The 12643-nt window shown below is 44.4% G+C and overlaps 1 protein-coding gene and 1 long non-coding RNA gene across 2 annotated transcripts in view; both read right to left on the reverse strand.

The window, feature by feature from the left end:
• Positions 1–1652: 1652 nt before the first annotated feature.
• Positions 1653–2637, reverse strand: LOC106724994. The gene is made up of 2 exons (XR_001360826.1): positions 2465–2637; positions 1653–1784 (listed from the first exon to the last, which is right to left on the reverse strand). It is a non-coding gene; the product is annotated as an uncharacterized LOC106724994 (long non-coding RNA).
• A 917-nt stretch (positions 2638–3554) lies between these two features.
• The window catches only part of PSMG1 (proteasome (prosome, macropain) assembly chaperone 1), a gene marked incomplete at its 5' end in the record, with an annotated part of 9230 nt that continues 141 nt past the window's right edge, over positions 3555–12643 (reverse strand). The window contains 6 exons of the mRNA XM_014534374.1: positions 3555–3761; positions 6066–6202; positions 7891–8089; positions 8682–8744; positions 11204–11355; positions 12309–12415. Of these exons, the coding sequence (XP_014389860.1) occupies positions 3687–3761; positions 6066–6202; positions 7891–8089; positions 8682–8744; positions 11204–11355; positions 12309–12415 (733 nt within the window). The remainder of the gene's footprint in view (positions 3762–6065; positions 6203–7890; positions 8090–8681; positions 8745–11203; positions 11356–12308; positions 12416–12643) is intronic.

Consider the following 12643-nt stretch of genomic DNA (forward strand, 5'->3'; position numbering starts at 1 on the left):
GTGCTGTGCAGGGCGGGCGGGGCGTCGGGAGCCTCTGCGCAGGCCCAGCATCCCTGCAAGTTGGTGGCATCCTGGAATCAGAGAGAGAACCAGCCTCTCCGGGGGCGAGCCCAGAAGCCAGCCAGACCCAGCCTGGCAGTGGGTTTGTCTTGGCTGAGCCGGCTGGCACCCAGTGTTGGTTGTGGGGTCTGTGCGGCCAGGCCTCGCGGGACGAGGTGCCCTGGGATGGGCGCCCTGGCACCGGCAGCTGCTGGCGAGGCCTCACCAGGCTCGGTTGGAGGAGCTATTCCCAGAAGACGGGCTTCCAAATCCCATTTTGCCATCCAGAGCCCAGCCCCGAGGCCAGTGCTGCTATTTCAGTGTCTTCTCTCAGCCCCGCAGATTCCCAGCTGCCGTGTCTGAGCCCGGCCGCACGCCCTGCATGTTCCTCCCAGCAGGCCTGGAGTCAGGCGCCCCGCTTTGCTCTGCCTCGCCTGTGCCCACGCGTTCGGTTGGCAGACCTGGACTCAGGGAGGGGATGAGTGTCAGGACAGCCAGGCCCGGGCCGGAGCTCAGCATCCACAGAAGCCTGTGATGGGCCTAGCGGCCGCCCTTGGAGACACCACCTATCAACAGCCTGGCCCCATGTCAGCGTGGCCTGGCCACAGGCTGCCAGTCACCCCCAGGTCCACCGGCTGTGACCAGGGATGCAGAGCTGCTGCGGCCTGGAATCTGGTCTTCTGGACCCTCCCTCCCTGCAGGGCTGAGCCCAGTCTCCCAGGTGGTTCCGGCCATGAGGCCTGGAAGCCACACTGTAGCCCCGGCCGGGCAGGAAGAGCAGAGCGCGGTGCGGCCCTGCCAGGGTCCGACCTGCCCTACCCGATCACCGTGGCCTTGGTGTCGTGGTTTGTAAAATAGGCTCTTTCCAGGCCTCTATCAAGAATAACAGGAGCAAAACTGTTAGACAGTTGGCTTTTGTGTGTTGCGTAACTTGGCTGCAAACCAAACTAATTTTTACAAGTTTGTGACCTAAACCTCAAATCATGTAGTAATTTGCCTGTTTATGTTTGCTGCAAAGCTATACTATGAACTAAAAAAAATCATTTTATTTTTTTAATATATATTTTTATTGATTTCAGAGAGGAAAGGAGAGGGAGAGGGAGAGAGAAACATCAATGATGAGAATCATTCATTGATCGGCTGCCTCCTGCACTGGGGATCGAGCCAGCATCCCGGGCATGTGCTCTGACCAGGAATCAACCTATGACCTCCTGGTTCATAGATCGATGCCCAACCACTTAGCCACCCCAGCCAGGTTGTTCCCTGTTGCTCCTCTGCAACTGTGAGAAATGCCTGGGCAGACCTGCTGAGGGAACAAGTGACACGTGGAAGACAGCCAAATCATCCTAGTCCAGCCAGACCACGGCCAAGTCACATCAGACATGTGCCTGTAGATGCAAGAGCCAGAGCAGTTGCACATGGCACAAACTAGCAGGGACACCCACCCACCGGCACTCATGAGAATGGATGGTGGTTGCTTTAAGCCTCCAAAGTCAAATGTGGGCATTAGGCGGTAATAGCTGATGGGCAAGAGAGGTCATTGTTTTGTTCTTATCTGCTGGGTACTTTGGCCTTAAAATTCAATATATCTAGACTTTTATGTCTTTTCATTCTCACAATTGATGTCACCTTCAGGCTCTACAAACACATCTGTAAATGGATGCACACTGTTTCTGCAACAAGGAAAACACTTCCATTTCTACCAGGATACATTCATACATGGACTAAACACAAAACTTTGGCACCTCACTACTGGAAGAGAGGAAAGGAGAGGGAGAGGGAGAGAGAAACATCAATGATGAGAATCATTCATTGATCGGCTGCCTCCTGCACTGGGGATCGAGCCAGCATCCCGGGCATGTGCTCTGACCAGGAATCAACCTATGACCTCCTGGTTCATAGATCGATGCCCAACCACTTAGCCACCCCAGCCAGGTTGTTCCCTGTTGCTCCTCTGCAACTGTGAGAAATGCCTGGGCAGACCTGCTGAGGGAACAAGTGACACGTGGAAGACAGCCAAATCATCCTAGTCCAGCCAGACCACGGCCAAGTCACATCAGACATGTGCCTGTAGATGCAAGAGCCAGAGCAGTTGCACATGGCACAAACTAGCAGGGACACCCACCCACCGGCACTCATGAGAATGGATGGTGGTTGCTTTAAGCCTCCAAAGTCAAATGTGGGCATTAGGCGGTAATAGCTGATGGGCAAGAGAGGTCATTGTTTTGTTCTTATCTGCTGGGTACTTTGGCCTTAAAATTCAATATATCTAGACTTTTATGTCTTTTCATTCTCACAATTGATGTCACCTTCAGGCTCTACAAACACATCTGTAAATGGATGCACACTGTTTCTGCAACAAGGAAAACACTTCCATTTCTACCAGGATACATTCATACATGGACTAAACACAAAACTTTGGCACCTCACTACTGGAAGGAAACCAAGCTTATTCGAGGAGTTAGCAAACAGTCTCTCCCACCCCACCTCCAACCACTACCAACGACAGTAAATAAACTGAATCTAGAAGATATAAATCGGTAGGAGGTATAAAGCATATATATAAAAGCCTAAGTGACCGGCCGACCAGTAGCTATGATGCACACTGACCACCAGGGGGCAGATGCTCAACATATAGGCATGGAAACATGGAACACTGAAGAATCTCAGAGGGAAGGGGGAAGGTGGAGGGCAGGAAGAGATTAACCAAAGATCTTATATGCATACCAGAGGCCCGGTGTACAGATTCACCCACCGGTGGGGTCCCTCGGCCTGGCCTGCGGGGATCAGGCCAAAACCAGCAGTCCAACATCCCCCAAGGGGTCCCGGATTGTGAGAGGGCGCAGGCCAGGCTGAGGGACCCCACCGGTGCACAAATCCATGCACCAGGCCTCTAGTATATAATATAAATGATTCAATACCTAAAAAGGAAGAAAAAGAGTAAGAAACATTTCTAAACTCCATTTTAAAACTTATTTTCACTAATGCACTTGAGTTTGTGGTTTGGGGAGGTAGTATGGCTACTAGGAGTTCATGACTCAAGTCACATTCTAATGAGAACACCCCATTAGTGCTGATTATACCAACACAGTTAACCTTGCACAAGAGCCCTAGGAAAATGGGTGAAGAGGCTGCCTGTCAAGTATTACTGAAGTGATGAAATAAATGCAACTGTCTTTCTGTTTCATTTTGAGCAAATATATAACTTCGTTACCTTATCAATTTTTATCCAAAGAACAAAAAAAAAACTGTAGAACTCATAAAATTTCCTATGAGAAACTTTCCATATATTAGGAATCACCAACAGACCATCAACTTTCAGATATCACAGAGAATTTCTGCACCAAATTAACTATACTTTGCCATATTAATACAACCTGTGGCTTTTTAAAAACTTAACTATATTACCTCAAAACATTCAAATAAAACAATACTCCCACCTAGTGGATAAAAAAAAGCAACTGGCTTATTTCAGCCGTGAACAGCACCACCACAAAAAACAACTATAACTACAATGAATTTAAAATAAGTTTATTCTGTTTTTAATACCCTCAAAATACTCCTTGAAAAAAAGGAACCTATGAAACAGTGCTGCTGCTGCCCCCCAAGGAATAGACAGGTGACACAGGTGACAAAACCATCTGGAATCACGTGTAAATGTTACTCTGAATCTCATTTGTCATCACCAATTTCTTCAGTATCTCTGTGCTCTGGGGAATATTCTGAAAGGAGAGATAAAGATGTTATACAGTGAGGCTGAGAATTCAGTTAGAAGCGACATGCAACCCCAATCCCTGCACCGGCGCCCAACTGGAAAGGGCGCTGCCATTCATCTCCTTTCAAACAAAAGGTAAGTGGGTCACACATCTAAGGGTGTCCTCCTGTCACTCAAAACTCAGAGGAATCCCTGACCTCCGCAGGCCGCCTAAAGCCCTTAGGCGGACAGGACGCTCTAGCTTGGCCCATCTCCCCCCATGAGCTGACTTCCCTCTGCAGCCCAATACCTCGCTCACACCATTATCCTCAATGCTCCCTGAGCTTGCCCACTCTGAGCTCACACTGCTGCCCTGTGCGCTAGGATTCACTCACCTTTCAAATCCAGCTGAAGTGCCACATCCCTGGTGCAGCCTCTCCTAATGACCTCCCCTTCCCCTTGCCTGGCACACATAACGCCCACTGTTGGCCTGGCATGAAATACCTAAGAAACCAAAGGCCCTACTGGGGTGTACCACCTAGCACTGTGGGGTCCTCACAGTAGGCACTCAAGAGAATCCAGTATGTGGACCAAGTAGCACTTTTAGATCAAAGAGATTATGAATTCGGGATGCCTATATATACCAATTTTATGAATTCGGGATGACTATATGTGGTCACTAAGAAACCACCTTCAAAACAGCCACCTGGCTCACCCTCCCTCCCACAAATCTTTATGTTTAATGCAGAACTAAAAAGGTTTAAAAAGTTATTTAAGTTTCCTTTTCAAATAATATTTTAAAACCCAAAAGTTGACCTAAACACTGCATGACACGTGATTTACAGTTCTCAGAACAAGTCCAAAGTTCTGGAGTGCCTGTGCGCTGAGCACCGTACCACAATACAGACCAAACAGCCCAGCCCGGGAAGAGCCAATCAGTAAACCAAGAAGCACACAAAACTGTGAGCATATACCCCGAAAGAGATGCTCTATATAAGGTAGCTCAATTTGTCAGAAAGAGTACCCATTCCTCTAACGGATTTGGAAGACCCACAGTGGTCCCTCAGTATCTGCAGGGGATTGGTTCCAGGACCTCCCAGGCTACCAATGTCCTCGGATGCTCAAGTCCCTTACATGAAATGGAGAATAATGCAAAAAGTCGGCCCTGCCATCTGCGGAAACAGAACACTGACTGTACCTCAATTATACTTGAGTCTTAGTTTTACTCTTATTAATTCAACAAATGGTTACTGAGAGCCATCTTCTACATGCCATGCTTGTGACAAACTGGGAACACCAAAATGAAAAAACATGGCCTGTTTCCACAAAAAAATGGATGCACTAGGAAGCAAACTAATTATGAGACCTGTGAGATGAGCCGACACCAACACACCAGAAAAGTTGCCTTAACACGAATGGCCATTCTGAACAAAACAGGGCTGTGGAACAATGTTGTTATACCCTCATCCCTTTAAGGAAGCTGTTTTCAAATTGGGAGTCCATGGATTTTCAGCAAATCTCTTAGGAAGAGGAGGGGAGTTCCTAAACTACCTGAAATTGCAGGCAGGACTTTCTGTGTATACGTTCCATAGGTATTTTTCTGGGGAAGAGCCCACAGATATGTATACAAACTGAAAGCAGGGAACAGGTTTATCTCATCTTCACACATCTAGTCCCACACAAATTTAGGTGAATAAATGTTACAATAATTTGATCCATATGCCTCCTTAAAAACTACCGCCTTCCAAATTAATTCATTCTAAATTAATCAAATGCCTTCTCAAAATTTACCAACCTTCCAAATTAATTACAGTGGAGCCTTGACTTACGAGTTTAATTCGTTTCGTGACGGAGCTCGTAACTCAAATTACTCGTATGTCAAATCACTGTGACGTTCGCTGCACCAACTAGCGGTGGGGTATCTGAAGATGGCTCGTAACCCGAATTTTAGCTCGCAACTCAAAGCAAAAAATCGGCCAAGAGACGGCTCGTATCTCAAAAAAACTCATTAGTCGGGACACTCGTAAGTCAAGGCCCCACTGTAGTTAAAGAAACTTCTCGAATAGTAAAACCATCTTTCTGCACAGCCACCTGGGATTTAAATGCCTGGCACTGACCTATCACACACGAACAAGACATTCAAGTTACAGGGGGATATCTACAAGAGAGGGCGCCAATCAAATTCCAACCGCCAGGTGAGGAAGCTTTGAGAAAAAAGGATCTCAAAGTGCTACTTAAGTTATGAGTTGACACCACACATTTATGTTTGCTATTATGCCTGTTCATGATAGTAAGTCAGCTATTAAAGTCAATGAGTTAAATAAAGTCTTACCTTAACCAAACCTTTCAAGCTTCTGGAAGAAAGCACAGGCTTAAAAGCCTCAGCTGTAATGAGGTCTAATTTCATCACGTCAGTGTAACACAAGTACAGAATGGCAGGGATTTTCCATACTTGACAGTAGCTCAGAACTGAATAATCAAGAAAGGAAAAACGCTTAAGTTTTCCACTATAGTATTTTTAAATTAAACATCTCTAAATAAAGCCTTTAAAAATAGTTGTTTCTGTTGCCTCTTTTAATCAAAGCATTTACTGCCATTTTGAACTAATTATAATGCATATTTTTTCCAAAGCCAATTATTTTCCTAAGTATTCTCCTGCTTCTGCATATATTAATTTTTTAAATTCAATTTCTCAGTTACAGTTTACATTCAATAGTATTTTGTATTAGTTTCAGGTGCACAGATAGGCGAATATTGTTTATTTGCATTTCCTGAACATACTGCTAAAACACATTTTAAGTAGCTACAAGATTAAAATTTTGCTGACTATCCTAAACAAAGCAAATTAAATGTAAATAATAAATATATGAAGCATAGCCCTAACCGGTTTGGCTCAGTGGATAGAGCGTCGGCCTGCGGACTGAAGGGTCCCAGGTTCGATTCCAGTCAAGGGCATGTACCTTGGTTGCGGGCACATTCCCAGTAGGGGTTGTGCAGGAGGCAGCTGATCGATGTTTCTCTCTCATCGATGTTTCTAACTCTCTATCCCTCTCCCTTCCTCTCTGTAAAATATCAATAAAATATATTTTTTAAAAAAATATATATATGTGAAGCATAAAACTTTGAGCCATTTATTCTAATAAACTTAACATTGAGAGGAAAGAAAATCCTTTTATTAACTAGAGGCCTGGTGCATGAATTCGTGCGTGAGTGGGGTCCCTTGGCCTGGCCAGCAATTGAGACCTACTGGGGGGCCGGGCAGCCAGGGGCTCCCGCCAGTTGGGGGGGCCCGGCCAGCGGGTAAGGCCGTGGGCAGTTGGCCAGCCAGCCCCACCCCCAATCGGGTTGGGCAGGGCCAGCCAGGGGAGGGGCCACGGGAGGTTGGGGTAGGGGCCAATCTGGCCGTATCAGGCTGGTTGGCAGCCCCAGTATGAGTCATAGCGAATTAGCCTTTTATTATATAGGATAACAACTAACTGTATATAGTAACATTTACTACTGAAAAGTGACAATCTAATTTTGATATAGTAGTAACAGGAACAAAAATATTAAAATTATCAAGATTCAATATTTGAAACTATTATTTTGATAATTAAAACACACTTTACCAACTTTTCATATACCAACAATTTATATCTAACATTGGCTCACATGAGTTACCAAAGACCAAGAAACAGAGCAGCTCTGAAGGGCAACAGTTAAGAACTTGGAGCTGTTCTCATGTAACTGTGTGTGGAAAATTTTTAAATTTTTTTTTTAATATATTTTATTGATTTTTTACAGAGAGGAAGGGAGAGAGATAGAGAGTTAGAAACATCGATGAGAGAGAAACATCGACCAGCCGCCTCCTGCACATCTCCTACTGGGTATGTGCCCGCAACCCAGGTACATGCCCTTGACCGGAATCGAACCTGGGACCCTTCAGTCCGCAGGCCGACGCTCTATCCACTGAGCCAAACCGGTTTCGGCAAAAATTTTAAAATTTTAAAACTCAAAACGAACAGAATGTACTGGCAACTACAGATACTGAGGTTAAACAGCAATGCATTATTAATCATCATTAACAAACTACCTCAAAAAGATCTCACACTCAAAGGAATTACTACCAATAAAACAATACCAAGATGTAACGTAAAGGTTACGAACTTTAATACCACCTGCTGCAGGGAGGTCGTGTACGATGTTGGGTTGTTCCAGCAGTGAGCAGCATGGAGGCTCTTTGGAATTCTGTGTTTTTAGGGCTTTCAGGAAAGGGGAATGAAGGCTGCTGGTAGATTCTGAAGTCTTATAGTCAGTAACGTGTCGACAGGTGAGAATAGTTACTTGCATATTCTTCTTTGGACAAGAGCCAAAAACCTAACACATAATTGATTTCAAATTAATATATATTAATATATGAAATCAATAAAAATAATAATAATAATATCTAACTGCCCAAATTATGATTATTCTCTAAAATTCCTAGCTGAGTTAAAGTATTCACTGAAAAATCTGTATTATTGGGCACATACTATGTGCACAACTTTCCCACAAAATGAAACCTCAATCAATCCATCATAATGCTAAGAACAATGGGTATAATATTCTGGGGTCTGGAGTGAGTGGCAGCTGAGTGCCAGTCCCCTGACTCCCACCCCAAGCATTGCCAGCACGGACGCTTTTACCAGTGGCCGTGTCCTGTTCTGTTTCTTGCCTGTAGCTTTTGTTTCTGTCAAACAAAATAATGATGTGGATGGGAAGAATTCAATTAGTTTTATGCCTCTGCGACCTACAATCTTTAGCACAATGCTAATTATGTTTGTTAAATAAGTCCTTTTATTCTTTACATTCTCTTAACAACTTACTACAACATTTTAAGGGAAAAACCCAAACACGTTCCCCACTTCAATATCTGACTATGTGGGTTACGTGTGAAGACACTAAACCCTTACCTAATGGCATCGCTCACCTTTTCCAGCCACTGATACTGCTGATCTTCAGCAACGTAGCAACTGCACTGGCAAAGGAAAACCTGAAAAGCCAAATCCCAAGTTTTAGAGTCAAATAAATTTTATGTGCACCCCCGACTGTCACCAGATACATATCGTGAATATCCTAATGCAACGCTTAGATATCACTGATTTTTCTCAATTTGCTAATGGCTTATTTTGCTTTACAATTTTAAATTGAAGAATCAATCTACTACTGGTGATTAATATCAGAATAAAATGCACACTGACTGGGCGGCAGCATATGAGGTACTGCAGATGCTCCCAGTGAAGACCCCCAGAACGCATAAACACAGGGAGGTACCAGCCCTGCTGCCCCTGTGGGCCCCCTGTGAAGGCCAGGCTCAAATCAGTCCTCGGTGGCATGTAAGCACCAACTCAACAGTAGGTCCAGCTGGACCTCAGCCCACCGATATCCCGAAGCGCGGCTGATGCCTGTGAGGACGGTGTTAGTTTAGAAACCCAGTTGCAGACCATAAGCTCCAGGTGAGATAACCTGCCACAAGGCCATGAAAGGATGAGATTCCTGGTTATAAAAGCTCACAGAACAATACTATCCACAGAAATCAACCATATCGTCTCTAAAATATTGCCAGATATGCTAACTGCACAAAGCAAGTATAAGAGGGGAATAGGGACCCCAAGATAGGGGAGAACAAAATGACTGGATATATATTTAGCTGCCTGTACACGTAAGTTCTAAATAATCAAAAGATATCTAACCGCCGAAACCAGTTTGGCTCAGTGGATGGAGCGTCGGTCTGCGGACTGAAGGGTCCCAGGTTCAATTCCGGTCAGGGGCATGTACCTGGGTTGCGGGCGCATCCCCAGTAGGAGATGTGCAGGAAGCAGCTGATCGATGTTTCTCTCTCATCGATGTTTCTGACTATCTCTCTCCCTTCCTCTCTGTAAAAAATCAATAAAATACATATTTTAAAAAAAAAAAGATATCTAACCAATAAATGGTAAAACTAGATGCAATAATAAAAATTTCTCCTACTTGACCGTCACTGTCTATTCTAAAGTGAAACTTTTCCACTAAGGATCAGATAAAGTTTCCTGATGCTTAGCTTCCTGAGTAATCCTATATAATAAAAGCCTAATATGCTGTGTCTGACCGTTCGTTCGCCCTGTCACTATGACATGCACTGACCACCAGGGGACAGACGCTCCAACCAGTAGGTTAGCTTGCTGCTGGGGTCCGGCCGATCAGGACTGGGCAAGACAGGCCGGACATGCTCTGGAGCCCTCCCACAGTCCCTCCCTGGCCCCAATTGTGCACCGGTGGGATCCCTTGGCCTGGCCTGTGCCCTCTGGCAATCCGGGACCCCTCAGGGAATGTCGGAGAGCCGGTTTCAGCCTGATCCCCACAGGCCAGGCTGAGGGACCCCACCGGTGCAGGAATCTGTGCACCGGGCCTCTAGTTTCCTATAAACACTGAATATTTTATAAAAATCCTTACAAAATTTCAGTAACTTTGGAGTGCATGCTATAGAAACAAACTGTATTATAAAATCTAATTCTACAGTTTTGGGGGCTAACACTTGGTCCTTACCATTTGAAATAAGCAACATTATAATATTACAGAATTACTGACTTCTTCCAATGTCTGAATCCCTGCCCCTGCCTTTGTTCAAGGCGGGGGGGGGGGGGGGGGGGGAGGGGGGTTGGAACTCTGCCAGACAAGCAGATGGGCAGACATCACCTGTGTGGCCACCTCACCTCCCTGACTTGTCTCCCAGACTGCCCAGCACACTGAGTTCTCTAAATGAATGCAAGAGTAGAATTAGGACAAACACAATCCAAAGAAATCACTCAACATCGGCTACAGAATGTCTTTTCTGACTTAAAAATCAGGACAAATTAGGTTAGGATGAAAGCCTGGTGTCACCAGAACTGTATTTAGGATGCATAAAGCACTCATCTGTTCAGCAGACATTAGCTGAGTTTCCAGCATGTACCAGGCACTGGCTAAATACTGGCCTACACAGCAACAAAGCAGAACTCCCGGCTTTGACAGAATGGACATTTTTGCACGTCTGGAGTCGCCAACTGAAGTAATCTTTTCATTGAGGGCAACACTTAAATACCTAATGTTTATGGTTTGTTTCTAACAAAGTTATATCAGAATTTCCTAAGAACTTTACCAAGAGTGTATAAACAACAGTGGTTACTACCCTACCTCAGCCCAAAGTAGACACAGAGGAACATGGAATTCAAATGAACACTACATAAACGATGCCTACACAACTACTACTTTCTGTTGTTGTCAGTCCTCACCCAAGGATATCTTTCCATTGATTTTTTTTTTTTTTTTTAGAGAGAGAAAGGAAGGGAGGGAGAGAGACGTGGATTGGTTGCCTCCCACACAGGCCCTGCAACCAGGTACATGCCCTTGGCTGGAATGGAAACCTTCAGTCCGCAGTCCGACGCTCTCGGCTACACAACAACTTCTTAAACACACAAGGTTAGTCCCACATACCGAGGGGTTTGACTTTAGATGATAAAACACGCAAAAAGCCTCTGCGGGGGATAAATGTGCAGCGTCCGTTGTTCTGCACCATTCATTCCAGAGTTTAGCGCAGCCGACTTCTTCCCAGACTCCTGAATTCATAACAAATGACGACAAAAATGCTGTAAAAACAATTCACAGGAGTTAGTATTTGGCTCTGCAGGTTGCATTTTCTAGTCAATAAAAATAAATTCATTCAAGTTACTCTAGAATTTTAGAGCTAAAGGGGCCATTGTAGGCCATCAACTTTACACTAGCATTTAGCAGAAAAGGAAACGGAGGCCGTAAGAAGTAAAAGGCCACGCCCTGAGTACAGATGGGATCAGAGCCAGGAGCTGAAAAGGGTTACTGACCCACTTTACTATGCTCTCACGGGCAACACTTACCTGGAAAGTTGTAGCCAGTAGAACTTGAACATAAATGAGTCGGTAGTTATTTACCTTGTACTTGCTCTGCGAACACTAGGGCTAACTTATAGGACAAAGATCTGGACTGGAATCCCAAATGCTCTCCTTGAGCCAAAGAAGCCCCTAAAATTATACAGGTTTGCACATGCACGTGCATATTGTCCTAGCTGAACCCTGCACTGTTCTAACTTTAACTTCTCAAATGGATTCATTTATGTAAAGACCTTAGAACTTAAGTACTCAAAATGTTAGTGATTACTGTTATTTCTAGAGCTCTCATTATGTTCTTAAAGGAGCCTGTTAACTGAAAAGCATTTAAGAACCACTGCTACAAGGGGGTCCTATACACATGCCCCCTCTGCCCCTCCAGGTCTGGTCAAAACAGGCCCTGGAACTTATGGAATCCCAGAGCCCTGAACACACTGGAACCAATTCCTTGAGTTTTCGAGTCCCTAAAGCCAAGAACATTTCCTTTAAATCATATTTTTTAAGCTGGTCAAAAAGACAGTGACACATGAATGACAGATTTTACTTGAATACAAGTTATTCTCTTATGAGTTTTTCTTAAAAAATAACGAACATTTGACATCTTTTCTGACAAAAATAAATCAGTAAGTTGAGTTTTTATTCTTTCAACAAAATGTCTAGTCTAATGCACTTCCACTCACCTACTGCATTGTTTCCAACAGCAATTATAAACTTGGAGCAAGGATATTTTTCCAGCAGAGAAACTTCCAAAGATGTTTTTGTTTGTCTTCGAAAGAGCCGCACCTCCCTAACACAAGAAACAAAAGATGAAACTAAAGCAGCTTACATATAAAGAGTGCCTTGTTATGATAAAAAACACTTACTAGAAGTATGATTTTTGTATGAAGCAACAGACCTGTTTTGGTTTTATAAAGAACATAATTATAACCCTCAGGAAACAATGGAATCGGCGATGACAACAGAGAAAACCATCCCACACCAAGTTCCTGGAGAACTAGACCCCAGAGATCAGGCT

The sequence above is a fragment of the Myotis brandtii genome, unplaced genomic scaffold (genome assembly GCF_000412655.1).
Source record: "Myotis brandtii unplaced genomic scaffold, ASM41265v1 scaffold1297, whole genome shotgun sequence".
Lineage (NCBI taxonomy): Eukaryota > Metazoa > Chordata > Mammalia > Chiroptera > Vespertilionidae > Myotis > Myotis brandtii.